This window comes from Pseudorca crassidens, chromosome 15 (genome assembly GCF_039906515.1).
Source record: "Pseudorca crassidens isolate mPseCra1 chromosome 15, mPseCra1.hap1, whole genome shotgun sequence".
Lineage (NCBI taxonomy): Eukaryota > Metazoa > Chordata > Mammalia > Artiodactyla > Delphinidae > Pseudorca > Pseudorca crassidens.
In genome coordinates this window covers 5049146-5069480 of record NC_090310.1, presented here as the reverse complement: position 1 = coordinate 5069480, position 20335 = coordinate 5049146, and the positions used below count along the sequence as shown (strand labels likewise).

The following is a 20335-nucleotide window of genomic DNA, read 5'->3' as shown; positions in this document are numbered from 1 at the left end:
ACTGTAATCTTAGTTTGGTAACTGAACTGTGTGTGAAACAGTGGACTTCCTGCCTTTACGTAAGCTTCTTAAGTGAGGACCGGGATCTCAGTCTATATAATAAGGGCCTTTGCAGAAATACAGATTCTCAGGAAAGCCCCCCCCCACCAGGGAGGACATAAGGGACTCTCAGAGTGATAAAGAGATTCTCCCCCCCAAATTCAACCTAGAAATGCCTTCTTGCCTGATGGGCAAAGGCAATCCACATATTTACAAAGCTTACTATGACTGAATGGGTAAATAACTTTTTTCAACTTTAGAACCTAGAAATGATTCTGGATGACAAAGAAACGTGGGATAAATGAACTTCGATTTAAATGCTGAATTTCAGTTAACTGTCTCATTTCCCCATGCAAACAGGCTGGCAAAGGATACAATTCAAGTATTTTTTCCAACCTACTGTTGATAAGCCATGCTTTCTCCAAGGCAGTATTAACCAGTTTGAACTTTAAGCAGAATAAGGCCAAGGAGGCAAAGACCATATACAATGGATCTACTCTGAATTTGAAAATGGCCAGCTCTCCCTTTGTAAGGAGTACAGACCCCCAGATAATCAAAAGCTTGATAGTTGTTTTCAATGTTTAACTGCTCTTTTATCTACTATGTATGTTCCAGAGGGGTTCCTCTTTCTTAACCAGCGAACTCACTTATCAGGATTAGCTCAAAGGTTTCTTTACTCTTCTTGGTCAAGAATCTACCCCCGTTACCAGGATTAACAATCCCTTCTGAATGGAAATAAAAACTCCCAAATCTATGTGTGATTGTGCATCTTTTCCACGTAATTTAACCGTAGTAGGTATTTGTCATCCATAGGCCACACGTCTCACCATACACCCTCCAAGCAATAGGACATGAGGGAAAATCTACAAAAGCTGCTACAAGTCACCGAATAGTTCTTTACATTTTTTTAATGCCAAGATTTAATATTTCTATTTGTGGATTAATTTTCTTGATTGCTTTGTTTTACATACAACACTCCAACAAAAACTTCAATTTTTTGATTCATACCTCCATGAAATAGTAAAAGAAGGGACTAAACACATTAAGAGGTTTATAGGGACTTCCCTGGTGGACCAGTGGTTAAGATTCTGAGCTTCCACTGCAGGGGGCACGGGTTCAATCCCTGGTCGGGGAACTAAGATCCCGCATGCCTCACGGTTCAGCCAAAAAAAAAAGGTTTATAAGCAGCCACATTTCCAAAGTTTCCTAAATAGAATCTGTTTTACAAAATATGTAAAACTTCGATTAAGAGCAAAGTCATCTGGAAACTTCTTGAATCCCTTTCACATATGCAATCTTTATCCACTATCCTATTCTAGTGCTAATTTTCAATTTCACTATGAGTATGTTTCAATATCAACATCGACACTTCTCCCTACAGTCTTTTATAATTTCCCAGGTACTTTCTGTGACTCATACCTGGGCTGCCTATACATTCCTCATAATATTCACTCTTCTTATCTATCAGGTCAGAAAACAGAATTCACCTTACGCATATTTGATCTAAGGCAGTGGCAGAAATTTAGCAATACACTACGTGGTACAATGACAACAGTTTATACCCAACTAAAGGGCACTCAATGACATAACCTGGTGTGTCTCTGGAAACAATTATATTTAGCTTCCATTGTAGATGTGTTTGAAAAATATGTCTTTACCAGGGACAGTACCTTCCACATTCTGCACCCAACTAACATCATTCTAAAATAACTCTTGACCTCAAGAGTATTCTAAACAGCTAATAAGAGACCTGAAGTGGTAAAGCAGAAAAATCACCCAGCTAGGGGAATCTAAGACCTGGGTTTAAGTTGTGACTCCTCCTAAAATTTAGCTGTGTCACCTTGGGTAGGTCATTTGACCCCCAGGGCCTCACTATCTTCAACTGCAAAATGAAAGAAATTGGACTAAATTTTCTTTAAGGTCTCTCCCATCTCTAAAATTCCATGATTCTATGAAATTTCAGTCTCCCCTCATTTCAAAGATAAGTAACAGATGATAATGGTAAATTAGCCTAGATTATTTTTTTCCTTAAAAATAATTATCCAACTTGAGATGCTTTCCTGGACTGAAGTTTTATCTGAGAAAATAAACCACAAACGAAAACGACGGGGAGAAAAAAGGAAAATCACACACTGACATAGCTAAAATAGAAACTTCAATCACCCTTGGGCCATTTTGTCAATAGTTATTCAAAGGCTGCTACTCTAATCACTGGCTTCCTAAAGTAGAGATATTTATAGAGTGGTTTCCTTCTCATCCCCAGAGATTCAATCTGAATAAAACGCACAGCGTCTAAAATCAATTTACAACTTCAGAACAAGTTACAGGGAGCGAAGGAAACTCTGCGCAGCTCTCCAAGTCATTTGCATTTAAGTATGATTAGGGCTAAGAAACGGTTCTTCTTATAAGATGTGAGAAAAGCACAGGAGGCAGGTGACATCTGGAAAAGGAAGCAGAACTGCCAGCAAGGGATGTAGGCTGAGGACCTTCAGGCAACAGGTCCAGAGCCGGTGCTGCAGTCTACCCCGGGAGGGGTCGGTCGCTGCCGCCCCGCTCGCAGTCCTCCCCAGCCCCATCCGCATCGCCTCGCCCCCGCTTCGGCCCTCGAGAGGCAGCCCGCCCCCCCCCGCCCAACACACGTCCCTGCTGCAAAATCTCCCTAATCACTCGTTTCCCCGGGCCTCCCGCCCCGGCAGGCCCTCCGATTCCTCGGCGCCGAGGCCGGACCGGGCCTGCAGCCTCCTTCCCAGACACCCCCGTCGCAGCGGCCCCGCAGCCCGGTCCCCTCAGCCCCGTCCCTGCCTCGGGCCCGCTCACCTGCACCTGTTTGCGGAAGTGGCGCGGCCCCGGCACTGCCGGCGGCCAGGAGCAGCAGCAGCAACGGCGGGGGCCCCGGCATCTCGCCCACGGCGCGGCCCCGGAGACTGGCTCTCGGGTTGCCTTCCGTCCGTCCGTCCGTCCGTCGGTCCTGTCTCCCTCCGCTGCCTCAGCGGCACCCGCGCCGGCTGCTCCTGAGCACACGTCGTTTCGGCCAAACCTCAGCCCAGATCCTGGTCCGCACCCACCGCTCCAACCACAGAAACACCATCCTTCCTGCCCGCCCGCCTGCGCCGCCGCCGCCGCCTCTCAACAGAAGCAACGGCAGCAGCTCTGCGGAGCCGCGAGCCAGGGCAGCCGCGCTCCCACCGCCATGATGGGCTGCGTCATGTGACGTAGGGTGGGGGGGCGGGACGCCGTGATAGACAGCCCACCCCGCCAATCGTCAGCTCCACACCGGCCTGGGAGGCCCCGCCCATCACCCTGGCTGAGGGAGGGTGGCCGCCGGTGCGCCCCCTGCAGACCAAGAAGTGCGTGAGCAGCAGGTGATGCCAGCAATTATTTTACAATTTTTTAAAAAGGGAAGTATAAAGAAGATAATGAAAAGCATCCAGAATCCATTCTGAATTTTTTTCTCAGTATTCCAAAACGTGTAAAAATAGGCCTGTTTTGTCTTCTGCCTTTTTTACTTGCAACAGACGTTTTAGACTCTTCTTAGGTTGACCTATCAGCCACCAAGGAGCTTTGGGCTTTTTTATTTCAATTCAACAAGAATAGAATACCTCTCCCCTCGCACCCACTAGTTCAGCTCCTGAGCTCAAGCTGTTCCTCTTGGCAAGAGTTCCCTTCCTGTCCTTTCTTGGCCACCTGGCACACTCCCTTTCCACTGTCGAGACTCACCTGAAGAATGATGTCATCTAAGAAGGCCTCTCCCAACCTCAGGAGAAATGAGTAGCAACTCCTAGTGCCCCTCCCTGGCCCTGGACAGACTGCTCTCCCAGCTGCCATATTTTATTGTCCCTGTAAGTTCCCTAAGGACAGGAACTGTGCACGTGTCCTCTGGGGGTGGCTCCAGTAGGAATTCTCCAAAGCAGTGGTGCCTGGTCCTGGGTGCCTGCCTCTTCCCACCAAGTGACAAGACTCAGCCAACACGTGAGGAGAGCATCCTTCTGCAGAAAGGGTAGAGAAAAAAATACTTTCCAGGTAGAAGTGACAATGATCAGAAGCCTGGAGGCTGGGAAAATGCTGGCCTCTTCCGGAGAATGCACCCAGAGTCCAGTTTGTGCATGAGAGGGACTGTTTTGAATCTTATCAGATGGGGCAGCACGGGGGAGCCTCCCCAATTCTCCCGACTCCTCAAATGTCCATCCCAAATGCCAGCTCTCTGTGGGGGGCTAACCCCGTGTGGACACATGGACCATGCCCAGGGGATATTTGTTGAATGATTAAGGCAAGCCAATAAACACCTAAGTAAACAAATAGCTGGAATGTGGAAGTGCTGGGTTAAAGCGTATATGGCTGTCTGCTGATCTCTGTGTGGGAAAGGAAAGGAAGGCAAAGGTCTGGAAAAGAGCCACAATCACCCTGTTGTGCTTCTCCTTGGATCAGGAAGCTCCGGACTTTGAGTTTGAGAAAGCCAGGGAATGCTCACACTGTTTCCCGTGGGGAGTCACTGGATTTGAGTGCAGCAGTGCTGGCCCAACCAAAGCCCTGACTCATAATCCTTGTGGCTGTTAATCATAATTAAAGTGAGCTCCAACGACCACATGTCAGACCACAATCCCAAAGCAGGTTTCGTTATTATTCGACCAGCTGAAAAGTTTTTTTAAAAACTTTTTTCCTTTCCACTTCACAGAGCAAGGGTTAAGGTGCACATTCCTCGGGCGGTGTCTAATGGAAACCTTTAACCTACCACCTACCTCACTGCTCACATCTTTGCCCAGTGATTCTCTTGAAGACTTCCAGTTAGAGAATTTATAAAGCAAATAAGAACCTGTTTGCTTTGTTTAGTTTCCTCTAGGAATCAGAAAACAACCTTTGGCACAATTTGGGATTAGATCCCTAAGATGAGAAGCAATATCTTTCAGTGTTTCTATAGCTGTCCTCACCTGTGCTCGGCCTTTTCCAATTTTTCTTGCATGCCAAGCCATCACTTGGATGATTCTACAGGCATTGTCTGTCCTGCCAGCAAGCTCTGGCTGAGGGCTGGATTCAAGGGAAATGGATTCAGTTTAGTACTGGATGAGCATGCATCTCTGAGTACCCTAAATGTTTGCAGGGCTGAGCTGGATCAAATGGGTGCATCTGTGAGGGTCCTGTCAGTGGTATACTGGAGCCAGCTGGTACCAGCTTGTAAAAGCCAATTGTTAAATCTTCAGGAATTTTGCATGCCAGTTGTTAGACACAGCCATTGTTGAAAATTAATTTATATAAACTTGCAATTAAATAAATTATATTAAATACAAAAGTAATAAGGAGAAGCATTTTCAGAATGGAAAGCAATGAGAAGACTAGCAAAAATTGTCAAAATCAACTTCTTCAGAACTCTAGAAATTAGCCAGAGGTTTGCAACATCACAAGGAGCATTTATTAAAGAAAAATGGCTGACCTCAGTAAAAACTGTGAGCTTTGTGGTGGTTTCACTTGCTGTAGCCACATTCTTCTCTCCCATCTCCGTGGTAGTCTTGAAAAACATCAACCTCACAACCATGGTAGCTGTGAAAATGAACAGCCTAGCTAAGCTACTGGAGGGGACAGAACATGTTTGGAGCTCTCCCGAAAGCTGCATCCCCAGAAAACTGTCACTATTTGACCTGTCAGGCAGCTCCCTAGAAAGGCATCATTCTCAGGATTTGTCTTTATTTGACAGGATTCAGAACTCCCTTAGTGCAAGCAGCACTACCCCCAGTTTGTTGAAAACAACCAGTGGCAACTGTTTAACATTGCAGCTTCCTGAGCCAGTGACACCAGATGGCTGATTGAAAATGTAAAAGAAAAATTTAGGAAATGAGGTGCCAATGGACAACTGATTTGGAAAATAGTCTGACAGTTCCTCAAAATGTTAAACGTAGGGTCACCATATGACCCAACAATTCTACTCCTAGATATACACCTAATATAATTGAAGACATATGTCCACATCAAACCTTGTCCACCGCCATTCATAGCAGCATTATTTATAATAGCCAAAAGGTGGAAACTACGCAAATGTCCATCAACCGATAAATGGATTAACAAAATATGGTATATCCTTGTAATGGAATATTATTCAGCAATAAAAAGGAGTGAAGTACTGATACGTGTTACAACACAGATGAACCTCAGTGAGACCAATCAACACAGATGAACCTCAGCGTTATGCTCAGTGAAAAGAGCCAGTCACGAAAGGTATATTGTATGATTCCATTTTTATGAAATGTCCAGATTAAGTAAATCCATAGAGACAGAAATTAGGTTAGTGGTTGCCTAGGGCCAAGGGAAGAAATGGGGAGTGACTGCTAATAGGTATGGGGTTTCTTTGGGGGGTGTTGGAAATATTCTAAAATTAAATAATGGTGATCATCGCACAACTTCGTGAATATACTAAAATCCATTTTAAAGGAGTGAATTTTGTGGTTTGTGAATTATATCTCAAAGTTGTTATTAAAAAGCAAAGGTTATAAATACTAAAAAGTCAATTATTTTGCTACATTTACTGTTATCTATGCTTTGAGGGTTTTTTTTTTTTTTTTTTGCAGTACGCGGTCCTCTCACTGTTGTGGCCTTTTCCGTTGCGGAGCACAGGCTCCGGACGTGCAGCCTCAGCGGCCATGGCTCACGGGCCCAGCCGCTCCGCAGCATGTGGGATCTTCCCGGACCGGGGCACGATCCCATGTCCCCTGCATTGGCAGGCGGACTCTCAACCACTGCGCCACCAGGGAAGCCCTTGAGGTTATTTACATCTGTTGTAGCTATATAGTATGGCAGAAATGCTATATAATACTGTACTACTGCACAACTCTTGCCAACTCTGACTCCAGTGATATCATGTCTGTAGCTTGAGTATTTACACCATGGAAATTGGCAAACATTACTAATCAAGGCTCTTTTCCTCCCAGAGAGCCCTAGTTATGCGCACTAGTGGTCTTGCCATAGGGCACCCTCCATAGGGTTTCTATGACTGCCGCTTGCTGACTTGAATCCTTTTTGTGGTTGCATTACTTTAATTCAGCTTTGAGCAAATAAAGAGACCATGCAGCTTGGAAATCACCTCTTCCTAGTTCTCTGCCAATGAAACAAAGGCCACACACCTCATCCTCAACTCTCCTTCTAAATGCCTTTGTATGAAGTCCTCACCTTCTGTTGCCTTCTAGATCCTGTGTCTAAAGCTGACTGAGTCAAGGACAGCTCGCCAGATGTGGTGGCCTTTCAGAGCCCTGAGCCACCACCCATTTATGGAGGTGGGGCCCCAATATGGTAAAAATGAATGAATGCACAATGCTATCCCCAAGATAATGACAGGATTTATAAAAGTACCCGACAGACAGTGAGAGTCAGGAATGGAATACCACTTTAAAATTACATGATGAGCGTATTTTCCCCAAGCTCATCAGGGTGAATGCCTTCATCTGGAAGTGGGTTTGCCTTAACAATGACTTACAAATCATTTTCTATATTTCAGGTACTGCTCTAAGCATTTTGTGATAACTCTTTAAACTTTATCTAATTTTAGAATATTTTCATCATTCCTAAAAGACGCTCTGCACTCATTTGCTGTCACTCCCCATCGCGCCCCTCCTTCTGGTCCTTGGAAACCACAAATCTACTTTTTGTCTCTACGGATTTACCTAATCTGGACATTTCCTATAAATGGCATCATTCAATGTGTGGCTTTTTGTGACTGGTGTAAGCTACTGGCATTCCCATTTTACAGAAGAGGAAACAGAAACAGAGGGGTTAAGTACTTTAGCCGAGGTCACATAGCTAGTAAGTGGCAGAGGCAGGATCCAAACTCAGGCAGCCTGGCTCCAGAGTCCTTGCGAGTCTCAAAATCAAAACTGAATAATGTCAAAAGCAAACACTGAAGGACTTTTGTGAATATGAGCTGGGAGCCAAGTTGCCCTATGTGCGCCCCTCAGGTGAGAGGCCCTATTAGGGGTTGCCTCCTGGCGGGGAAAGAGGTAGGGATGGGAGAATAGAGGAGGTGGGGAAGCAAATATTACCCTGAAGGCAATAGTTGCTCAATAAAATAAATCTGTTGCGAAAGACAGATTCTCCTCCTGGGATGAACGCTTGGGTTTTTTCTCTCTTTGGCCTGCCCAGAAGCTGAATTCCTTCCCATATTGAGAAACCCCCATGATATGAATCTTGGTAGTAGGAAGGTCACCTCCCACTATGAAGACTATGGACCAGGCATGCCCTCTGGGGCCCCAGCAGCCAGGGTATAGCACGTCTTTCCAGGTCCAAGGTGATGCTGGCAGCTGTGTCATCCTGGCACACAGTTCCCTGCTGCCCAGCCCCCTTGGGGGCTGCTCATGTCCTGAACCCAAGCCCAGCTCTTCTGTGGCTGCCCACTGCTCTCCAGCCACTTCTCAGCCCTGTGCAACCTCTCAGAGCATCAGAAGATCCTTGAAACCAACTCTCAGCTACGTTAAGTCTTCTGCAAGGTTTCTTGGTGAAACCCAGCGAGGCCTGGGAGCTTCAGAGCAGAGGGACTCCTTGGGAGGCTCCCCCAGCAGTGCCACCCCGACCCATCCGAGGTGCCCTTGGTGCCCCAGGGAGGGGCAGCAGAAGCAGGAACTTTCCTTATTCTTTCTGTCTGGCCCCCAAATGTCGGGGAAACAATGCCTTCATGGGACCCCAAAGACGAGGACAAGTAAGGAATCGACTCCGCCAGAGCCCAACTGGCCAGAACCTGGGTCCAAAGTCACCCAGATGAACCACAGGCCACTGTTTGCAGTTAGTGCCTGATCCTGCCTGCGCTCCTTTTCAGGCCCAGCGCCCAGGAGGCAGCCTCGGGTCACCAGCGGCACCCGCACCCCCGCCTCGGCTGCCAGAGCCCAAGTCAGGGAGGCCCAGGTGACTTCCTGCACCTCCCCGCGCCCCACCTTCTTGAGCCCAAAGCTGTTTCGCGCAGTTCCAACATCTGCCAACAGGCTGGGCCTGAACGTGTGGCTCCTTCTCTGTTGCTCAGGGAATTCATTACTTACTAGCAGAGGGAGGTGTGGCCGTTTTTAAAATTGCCAGATTTGATTAAAACAGGTCTTTTCGGGCTTCCCTGGTGGCGCAGTGGTTGAGAGTCCGCCTGCCGATGCAGGGGACACGGGTTCGTGCCCCGGTCTGGGAAGATCCCACATGCCGCGGAGTGGCTGTGCCCGTGAGCCATGGCCGCTGAGCCTGCGCGTCCGGAGCCTGTGCTCCGCAATGGGAGAGGCCACAGCAGTGAGAGGCCCGCGAACCGCAAAAAAAAACAAAACAAACAAACAAAAAAACAGGTCTTTTCACTGCTCTTTGAACATCTGGGTTGTAACCATAAACCACAGTTCTTCCAGGGGGCAAGTGTGCGTCCCTCTCTCTGATTCCAGGGACAGACAAGCCAGATTCTGCTCCGGATGCTCAGACAGGAGCTGTGTCCTGGGTGACACACAAGCATTTCTGGTGCGTTACTTCATTACGTCGCAGAATGACCCTCTGGGGTCGGAGCTGTGCCCATTTTACAGGTGCGGGAATTGGGGCATCTTAATTTTCCCTGAGGATGATGAGGCTGTGGGTGATATTTGATCAGCAGCAGGAAGGGCTCATAGGGAGGCTGGCCTTCCGCTATGGGCTTCACTTGGGTCCAAGGCCATAGTCTCCCTCCGCACACCTGTTTCCTCTTGGGGGAGATGGGCCCTGACCCAGCTGCTCACCTTTCCTCATGAAGGGTGAGGCTGCCATCTGTGGACAGGTAAGGTTCGTTCCAGGCTGGGCGGGCTGGCAGAGACCCCGAGGAAGGATGGGGCAGAGGGGACCTGGGCATCAGGGACCGACACCAGGTCTGTCCTAGGTCTTGAGAGGACAAAATACCTCCAGCAGCTCTTCAGCTAGACCCGGGGCTTTCCTGCTCCTGGGACTGTCGGGCGTGGGTGTGAGGGATGTCTCCGGGCATCCCTGGACCCAGCCTTCGTCCTCCTCTGCTCGAGCTGTGTTTATGTGGGTCCTGCTCAGCCACGCCCCAGATTCCTTTGAGAACAAGCACCTGTGACTTTCTTCTTATCAAGATAGCTATGGAGTCGAAGCCATGGAAGCTAATGATTCCTGTGGGGAAAACCAATTGCAAACTCCTTTGCCCTCCAAGAAAGCATTTCGAAGAAAAGACCGGAGGCCTCCTGAGCCATTTAAATCCAGGCTGATGAAAGAGCTGGAAGCGAGGCGGGGGAGACTGAATGCAGAGGTTGCCCTGGCTGATGAGAGGCCTGGCCAGAGAACCAGGGTCCAACGGGGCTGGCTGTTGGGTGCCCAGAAGGGTCTGATGGCCTCACACAGGCCCCGAGCACAGAAACTCCAATGAGGAGGCATAAATAGCGGAAAATCGCATCGCAGTAAGGCTGGATGAGAAAGGAAAGTGCGAGGCAAGAGAGAGAGAGAGAGAGTCCATACAGAGGACAGAGGCCAAAAGGCCTTAAAAGGCAAGAAGGGGATCAAGACCAGAGTGACCACGTTAACAAGGGAAAATGCCATGTTGCCATGTTAAGTTAAAGGAGGCAGCATAATCCCATGTTCATATTCATATGCGTATCATACATATTCATAAGGACTAGGCGGAAATCACCAAAACACTAGAGTAATAACATGCTTATGTCTGAAAGGTACAACTATGGATGTATCATTTTTTTCTTCCTTCCGTTATTTATTATTCATTTCTTCTTTTCTTTTCTTTTTTTTTTTAATTTTTTCTGGTATTTTCTCACTTTTCTATAATGAGCCTGCATTATTTTATAGGGAAGAGGGCAGATTGTTTTGTGTGTTTATTTTTGTTTTTAAGCTGGTGGATTTTTACAGACTCGACTCGGTGATATCCTGTCAAGGACAGAAACTTGGTCACCAGCGTGGCTTTCCAAGTAGAGAATAGTGAAGACATTTTAACATATGCTTTCCGTAGAGGAAAATATTCCAGATGACAAAAAAACGATAATATCCATTTCTAAACATTTATATTCATGGCGTGAGGGCACCGCTGCTCCTGGCCGAGCCAGTCCGCGTTTTACTTTACACCTCGGGCTCTACTTGCTTGATTATGTACTGTTATCCTCACCAACTCGCTGAATCTGCTGCTTGCTGGGAGGTGTTAAAAAAAGCCCTTTTTTAGAGAGATAATTGAATCGGCTGAGGGCAGTGGAGTGTTTTATTTTTGGTGGGGTGGTTGGCTATGTTCCAGGTACTCTCTTTGAATTTGACCTGAAAGATTGTTGCTGTCTGGTGATGGCGGGTAGCTTTTCCATTTGGCTCTTCTGCATTGTTTCTGTGCGAGGTATAGACGCATGGAGTTGAAATTCTATTTGTCATGTCTTTATTCAAATCTGGGTATGTGTGTCTGTGTTCAGAAGGAAGCTGGAGTCATGAGCTGGCTTGTCTGGGGACAAGACATCCCATGTGGATTTTGGAATATCTAAGCAGAAATCGGCACCTTTCCACGAGTCAGGTTTGAGGGCTCGGGGGTGCTGTCTCCTTTACGTGAGAACAGGGAAGGGTTGACTGGTTCTTTTTCTCTGTATTGATTACAATTATTTAGGGACTGAGTGAGTTGATGGGATGTTTTGGCAATAGGTTACTTGGCTTTAGTCCTGCTAGTGAGATCCAGCAGACAGTCTTTGAAGACACTGGGCTCTGAGCAAGCAGACGTTTTCAAATTATTATTATGGTAAAATATATGACATAAAATGCAACACTTTATTTTTAAGTAAGTGTACATTAAGTACATTCACATCGTTGTGTAGCCATCACCACCATCCGTCTTCAGAACCTTTTCATCTTCCCAAACTGAAACTCTGTCCCTACCAAATAACCCCCCATGCTCCTCCCCCAGCCCCTGGCTACTACCATTCTACTTTCTGTCTCCATGAATTTGACTCTTCTAAGTGCCTCATATAAGTGGAATCATGTACTATTTGTCCTTTTGTGACTGTCTTCTTTCACTGAACATAATGTCCTCAAGGTTGGTCCACGTTGTGGCAGGTGTCAATTAATTTCCTTCCTTCTTAAGGCTGAATAATACTCCATTGTAAGGATAGACCACTCATCTGTTGGTGGACACTTAGGTTGTTTCCACCCTTTTGGCTCTTGTGAATAATGCTGCTAGGAACGTGGGTGTGCAAATATCTGCTTATGTCCCTGCTTTCAATTCTTTGGGGTGTGTATATACCCAGAAGTGGAATTGCTGAGCAAGCAGGCATTTTAATAGAAAAGGAGATGAGGCCAATTGGAAAGTCTTCTGGCTCCCGGTCCTTGGTGCCAACAACACCTGCATCCCGGAGGGACCCCAGGAAGTTTAGAAAATGCAGCAGCACTGAGGCCCAGAATATCAGTTTGGGCTGGAAGGGTCTTCAGAAGCATGGAGCCCAAAGCTCTCTTTGTGGATGAAAAATCTGCATTGAGTTCAGGTCTTACAGCGAGACAGTTCCTCTGTCCTGGTCATGAAGCCTGAGCCCTTCTCCTCTTAGGGATAAAGAAGAGAAAGCCGAAACTCCGGAGTAGGAGTTGTAGGGGGAATTTTCTGCTGGATCAGGAGTTACTTGTGCCCTGTAAGAGCTCGCCACACATGCATTCACTTCTCCTAAGGATGGAGGTGAATTTCAAGAGGCACCACACAGATTGAATTACATCCAAGTGACAGGCAACGCAAAGCATTGAAAAGTGCGGCTGATTAAATCCTAGAGATAAGCCCCTGTCCATCAGAGATCCCCTCCACACAGACATAAATCAGAGGCTCCGTGCAGTGAAAAGCCCTCTGAGATTCTGGTTTGGCAACAGCTGTGGGGAATGCCAGAGATGGGTGTCGTGGCCTTTTGTCATTCTTTCTGGCTCCCAGTGCCAGGCACGGGAGGCTGCCAATCATTTTCCCAGCCTCCTGTGAAGCTAGGGCCCTGCCATGTGACTGTATTCCACCAGTCAGATGCATGGGTGCCTAGTCAAGAGGCTAGAAACAGGAGCAGGCATATCCACTTTGAAGCAGGGAGGGAATCAAAGGGAATGTTATTCTAACGGGGTTCCCATCTAAACCTGCTCTGTAGTGTGCTTGGGGCTTGTGCCTGGTGGTGTAGACGCCAAGCCAGGTTCTCCAGCCTTTCTGGAGATTGGGAGTTACTTAGCACCCTTTAACACATCTCTTTTCTGTTCAAAGCAGCTAGAATTAGTTTCTGTGGTTACAACTAAGAACCCAGGCTGATTCATCAGATTACTGGTTATCAGTTGGAATTAGGTTCAGCTGTGAATATCAGCGACTCCCAAATGAGAGAGCCTTAAACAAGACAAAAGTGTATTCCTTTCTCATTTAAAAGTCTGGGCAAACAGTCCTGGCAGCACGAAGGCCCCAGATGTCCTGGCTCCTTTCAGCTTCCTGCTCTGCCATCCCTAGGGTGTGGTCCCATCCTCATGGTCCAAGGTGGCAACTGGAATTCCAGCCATCATATTCACATTCCAGGTTACAAAATGGAAGAGAGGACAAAGAAGGGGCAAAGAGTTTGTCACAGCTACCTTTCAGGGAAGGTTCCGGAAACTTGAAACTCATTAGCCATTCTGGAATTCAATAGTGGTGATGGTTGTACAACTTTGTTAATGACACTGAAAATCACTGAAATTCCCTTTCAAAAGGGTGAATGTTATGGTACGTGAATTATATTTCAATTAAAGAAAAACTTTTACTTGCTGTTCAGCATCTTCTCCATTGCCCCATTGGTATATAAGATAATGGTAAAAGAATTTCATTGAATGAAGTTTTACAGAAGGTAGCTTGCTTTCTAATCTATGCACCTTTGGGATTTTAGAAGAAATTTTATTCTTTGCTGTAAAAAGGAACTGCTGTAAGAGTTGGAAACTTTGCACCTGTGTACATATATATTTTGGCAATAAAGCAGCATGGGCTGAGAATGCACTGAAAAAAAAAATTCATTGGTCAGAACTTAGACACATAGCCATACCTAGCTGCAAGGGAAGCTGGGAAATGTAGGCTTTTTTCTAGGTGGCTGTGTGGCCAGCTAAGAATTGGGGCTTTCATTTACTGGGGAATAAAGGAACAGCAGATATGGTGGAGAGTTGGCAGTCTCTGTCAGAGTAAAGGGACACAGAAGAGGGTATTCAAACACTTAGAAGGTTTAGGTCTTATCCTTCAGCATTCCCATGCTAGTCAGAGTCCTGGAATTGGTGCCTTTGTTTTCATAAAGGCACATCCCCCTGGTTTCTTATGACCAAGCCCCAGTTAACTCAGAGTGGTTAATTTTAGCATCCCGGACCCTGGCTGGAGAATACAGCCCCAAGTGGCCTACAAAAGCCAAGGTGAAGATGTCTTACTGATAGAGGGTTTGAAGAATATGTTCATCCCAAGAGGCCTTCTATGTGCCACCCTTAGGATCTGGGCATCAGAAGTTAGTGTGGTACCCAGACCAGAGGCATCAGCATCATCTGGGAACATGTTAGAAATGCACATTCTCAGGCCCCAGCCTGGAGCTCTGGCAACAGAAACTGGGGGCGGGGCCAGTGATCTGTGTCTAAACCAGCCTTCCAGGGGGAGCTGATGCTGACGTTTGAGAACCATCCTCCCAAGACCACATACGGGGATGCAGTAGCTCTTCTCTTACAGAGCTGTCTTCACGGGGTTGCATTTTGTTCATGAGTGTAATTCCCAACATCTTGAGCATCATAGGTGCTCAAGAATTATTCGTTGAATGAATGAATAAGATGTTCTTGGCTCTCATGAAGGAAACTCCACTGACACTCATTGCTGATTTTGCTGGGGGGATACCGTTCACCACCACCCACCCACCCCCATTCCCTATCTCCTAGATCACACTCCACGTGAGACATTCATTTTCAAACTTAGGGCCAAAAGAGCTTGCCTCCCCTGAGAAATGGATATTGTATCAGTCAAGGTCCCATCAGGATCCAGATGGCACACTCAAAATAGGGTCATTTTAGGAGGGCTTGTTTACAGCGGAGCTATTTAGAAAGGTGTGGATAACAGCAGTCAAGTTGTTATCACCCCTGGCTGGAAGGAGTAGGGAAGAAGGAGTTATCAGACCCAGGAGGGGAGAGAGCTAGGGAGGGAGGGATGACTTTCAGTGGAGAGGACAGCCAGCTCAAGGCCACTTAACCTTGAAGTATGAGGAGCTGGGGATGGAGGGGGAGATGACTGGTCCAACCTCACTCTCCTCTCTCCTCTGATCTCACGCCAGAGCTCTGCATGGAGTGAACCCATCTAGAAGCTGGAGGGCACGGGAACCTGCTGGTATGGTCCATACAGCGCCAATATGTGGGACAGAGACTGGCCTGGAGAAGGGCTGAGAGTAGATCTGAAGCAGTAAAGGGGGAGATATCTGGTGTCCCTGACAACAAGACAGATGTGACTGATGGAGGAAGCTCTGAGCCAAATCAGAGGCTTGTGCACAGCAACTACCTCAGCCTTTGACTTGCCTTTTGACTTCTTTTGTCCTCAGCTGTCACTTTTTTTTCCCATTTAATTGGCCCTGTTTCCTTCCTCCTGAGTTATGATGATTTTATTGCATATTTTCCTTTTGTAAGTCATCTCAGCCTTTGTGGCAGGAATTCTGGCACAGATACAAGGGTTTTCTTTTGTTTTGTTTTTTGTTTTTGGGTTTTTTTTCTTTTTTTTGGCCGTGCCACATGGGATCTTAGTTCCCTGACAAGGGATCGAACCCACTCCCCCTGCACTGGAAGGGCAGTCTTAACCACTGGACCGCCAGGGAAGTCCCCAGATACAAGTTTTTTAAATTAAAACTAAAATGTCTCAAATGGCTAATTTGTGCCAAACTTTGTAATAGGTGCTACAGAGTGTGAACAAACAAACAATAGGTGAAATGCAGCCTCTGTCCTCAAGGAACCCTAGTGTACATTGTGAGGGCAAATTTCAAGGGTGCAAAGACTCCGCGATGAGGGAAAATAAGCTTGAAGCCATTTGGAGGGAGATGGACTTGCTACAGTCTCTCTAAAGATGGGCGAGATCACACATCTCTTTTGTCTGCAAAGGTAGCACAGGGCTGAGGGCTCTGCTTATGTGATCAATTCCGGTTTGTGCTCAAACCATCCAGGAGGATGATAGGAAAACCCAAGAGGGCATCACTCCCTCAGCATCAGGCTCCCTTTGTCTTCATGTTTCATCCATGATGATGAGATCAGTGAGGAGAACCACTGGGGTCCATGGCACCCAATGGCATCCTGGTATCAGGACCGGCCGATAGAACTTTCCGAGATGACAGAAACGCTGTATAGCTTTGAGCTATGGTAGCCACTGGCTACGTGTTGGGCACTTGAAAGGTGGCTGGTGTTACTGAGGAACTGATGTTTTTTATTGTGGGAAAATATACATCACATAAAATGTACCACGTTAATCAGTTACCATTTTTAATTTACCAGTTTAACCATTTAATCATTTTTAAGTGTACCTTTCGGTGGCATTAAGCACATTCACACTGTTGTACAACCATCCATCTCCAGAAGCTTTTCATCTTTCCAAACTGAAACTCTGTCCCCATTAAACACCAAGTCCCCCTTCCCCCTCCTCCAGCCCCTGGCGAATGCCATTCTGCTTTCTGACTCTGTGAAGCTGACGATTCTAGGTATCTCACCTAAGTGAAATCATACAGTGTTTGTCCTTTTGTGACTGGCTCTTTCACTGAGCATAACGTGCTCAAGGTTCAACCATGTTGTAGCAGGTGTCAGAATTTCCTTCCTTTTTAAAGCTAATACTCCATTGTATGGATAGACGACATTTTGTCTATCCATTCATCCATTGATGGGCACGGGTTGCTTCTACCTTTTGATTGTGAATAATACTGTGAGCAAATATCTGTTCAAGCCCCTGCTTTCACTTCTTTTGGGCTTATACCCAGAAGTGGAATTGTTGGGTCATGTGGTAATTCTATGTTTAATTTTCTGAGGAATTGCCATACTAAGGAACTGAATTTTACATTTAAATGTAAATAGTCACATGTGGCTAAAGCCCACGTACCAGGCAGCACAGATACAGCTCCCACAGCACTCCATTCTCTCTTGGCACCAGCATCTTTTGAGTGACACATCCTTCAAAAAGGCAGAAGGTTCGGACAGTCTACCAAATGTACCAGGGCCGTCACTTGAAACTTATCCCCATGCATGTTTTTCGGCATCTCTGAGAAAAGGTTCATCTCAGAGACATGCAGGTGGGGGACTGAATATGCAAGGGGAGGGTAGTTAAATATTGGGGGCCTTTATAAAGGACACTGACCTACATCAAACCAAAAGACCGCACAGCAAAAGAAACCATCAACAAAATGAAAAGGCAACCTTCAGAATGGGAGAAAATATTTGCAAATCATATATCTGATAAAGGGTTTGTACCCAAAATATACAAGGAACTCCCACAACTCAATAGCAAAAACAGACAAATAATCCAATTAAAAGGTAGGCAGAGGAACAGAACAGACATTTTTTTCAGAGACGACATACAGATGGCCGATAGGTACCTGAAAATGTGCTCAGTATCACTCATCATCGGGAGAATGCAAAGCAAAGCCACAATGAGATATCATCTCACACCTGCTAGGAGGGCTGTCACCAAAAAGACAAGAGATAAGTGTTGAGAAAAGGGAACTCTGTGCTCTGTTGACGGGAATGTAAACTGCTGCATCCACTATGGAAAAGAGTATGGAAGTTCCCCAAAAAGTTAAAAAGAGAACTTCCATATGATCCAGCAATCCCACTTCTCGGTATTTATCCAAAGGAAACAAAATCACCACCTTGAAAAGTTATCAGGACAGAGAAAAGAGGGGAGACCGGTCAGGAGAGAGAACACCGCAGTCATTCAAGCCGGAAGGGATGGGCTAGGCGGCAAGCACAGGGGTGAAGAGAAATGAGAGGACTGGAGAAAGCCTCCCTAGATGTAGCCCACAGGACATGGGCACCAATTGAATACAGTGGCCGGGGCGGGGCAGAAAGCAAAAGGGAGGCACATGGGTGGCTCTGAGTTTCTGCCCTGTGCAGCTACCCATCTGCTTTAGCCAGGGCCCTGGCCCATGCACACGTATTAACTCATTTAATCAGCCCATCAATCCAACGAGGTAGGTCCTATTACCAACTTGATTTTACAGATGAGGAAACAGAGGCACAGAGAGATTAAGTAACTTGCCCAGAGACACACAGCAAGCTGGGATTCATACCCAGGAAGCTGGTTCCACAGTCTTTAAGCTAACCAACCACACTACACGGAGTCTCTGCAGTAAAAACCAGACTAAGAAAAAGAAGAAAAACACAACCCCAAATATCTGTACCTACTGATTACAGCTGTGTACAAACCCAAGGCCCTCAAGAAAGATTAAAAGATCATTTGGAGAGAGTGTGGGGTTTAATGATGTGTAGGTACTTTTTCCCCTGAAATTCACTAGAGTTTCTCATTAAAAAAAAACAGGTCTGGGGTTGCAAAGCATTTGAGACAGGCAGTAGTCAAAGGTTTATGTCCCACATCACCAGGGCTTGATGTGGTATCTGCAGAATTCTCCTTTATTGCTTCAAGATTGGCTGCCGCCCGGGAGTCCTACTTTTCAGCCAGAGCTGCATGGAGGAGGGAATAGTGGACCCTGTTCAGAGACTCATAAAGAGACAACTTTCCCTCAAATCACAGTAAGGCCCAACGTGTGGTTGTCGGCTTGTTTGAAAGGACATTGGGACACTTTGAACACCTCTGAATTTATTCACTCAAAAACACACAACACCCACCGTTTGCCTTTTTATTCCTGCTGTTCAGATGTCTATGAGCCATGGAGAGAGTTCCAGGTGGATCATATGTTCCCCACCTCAGCCCTTTTATTCCGCCACTTGGGTTGTAACCAGGCAGGTCCTAGGCCCGGTTAAATAGACACAGTCCCTGCTGGATCCCCAGTGACTGGATTAAATACTCACTGAAAATGCTCAAGAACTATTCATTGGCTGATTGACTGAATGAATGCATGCCAGCGGTAAGGAAACAGGTGTTAGAAATACAAGGTGTTTGGGGCTGTAAAGGAGGTAGAGAGCCCTGGAGGCACCTAGCCAGCCTGGGGGTATCCAGCTTAGGTGTATGTGTTCTCTGCACAGGGGAAGCTCAGGGGCAAGCGTTAGAGGCTGCTGTGGGGTGCAATGCAGGACGTGTGTTAGTGCCCAGAGAAGGTGGCCTGGGGAGAACAGAGGCCAGGACACGGGGTGAGGAGTTGCCAGCTCCAGGGTTTGGATTCTGTCCAGCCACTGTTAGGGACTGCTGAAGGGTTTTTTCACTCAACTTTTTGCTGGGGACATTTCAAACATGCAAACATAGATGCTGGAGTGTAAGGCCAGCCCCCCCTGCACACACCTGTCGCCAGCTTTAGCAAACCTTCAACTCAAGGCCAGCCTGGTCTCACCCCCACCTGCTCCTTGCCTCTCCCATATTACTATACAGCAAATTCCAGACATCCTACCTTTTCATTTGTGAATGTTTCGTGGTGCATCTCCAAAAGATAAACATGTTCCATTGAAACAAATACGCACAAAAAACAAACAATTCCTTAATGTCTCCAAATGTCCAATTCCACTGAAGGTTTTTTTTGTTTTTAATATTTTATTTATTTATTTATTTATTTTACTTTGCTTGTTCTGGGTCTTAGTTGTGGCAGGCGGGCTCCTTAGTTGCAGCCGATGGGCTCCTAGTTGCTGCTCATGGGCTCCTTAGTTGCCGTTCGCCAGCTCCTTAGCTGTGGCAGGCGAACTCTTAGTTGCAGCATGCATGTGGGATCTAGTTCCCTGACCAGGGATCGAACCTGGGCCGCCTGCATTGGGAGTGCGGAGTCTTAACCACCATGCCACCAGGGAAGTCTCCCATTGAAGGTTTGTTTGTTTTTGTTTTTTTGGCTGTGTTGGGTCTTTGTTGCTGCACGTGGGCTTTCTCTAGTTGCAGTGAGCAGGGGCTACTCTTCGTTGCAGTGCACAGGCTTCTCATTGCGGTGGCTTCTCTTGTTGCAGAGCACAGGCTCTAGGCATGCAGGCTTCAGAGTTGTGGCTCACAGCCTCTAGAGCGCAGGCTCAGTAGTTGTGGCTCACGGGCTTAGCTGCTCTGAGGCACGTGGGATCTTCCCGGACCAGGGATCGAACCCATGTCCCCTGCATTGGCAGGCGGATTCTTAACCACTGTGCCACCAGGGAAGTCCCTAGTGTTGGGTTTTAATATCATAGATTGAAATTCAAATTTGCACACTGTTTTTTTTTTTTTTTTTTTTGACAGCACCACACAGCATGCGGGATCCTA

General features: G+C 46.7%; 1 protein-coding gene across 4 annotated transcripts in view; it reads right to left on the bottom strand.

The window, feature by feature from the left end:
• LMTK2 (lemur tyrosine kinase 2) overlaps window positions 1-20335 on the bottom strand; it is a 174876-nt gene that overhangs the window by 78101 nt on the left and 76440 nt on the right. Inside the window, exon 1 of one of the 4 annotated variants that reach the window (XM_067705465.1) lies at window positions 2857-3241. The exons of 2 other annotated variants lie outside the window; for them this stretch is intronic. In XM_067705465.1, coding sequence (XP_067561566.1) covers window positions 2857-2938 — 82 coding nt within the window. In that variant the 5' untranslated portion in view covers window positions 2939-3241. Of the gene's footprint in view, window positions 1-2856; window positions 3242-20335 lie in introns of those variants that run through there. One more of the 4 variants, XM_067705466.1, reaches the window with a different exon arrangement.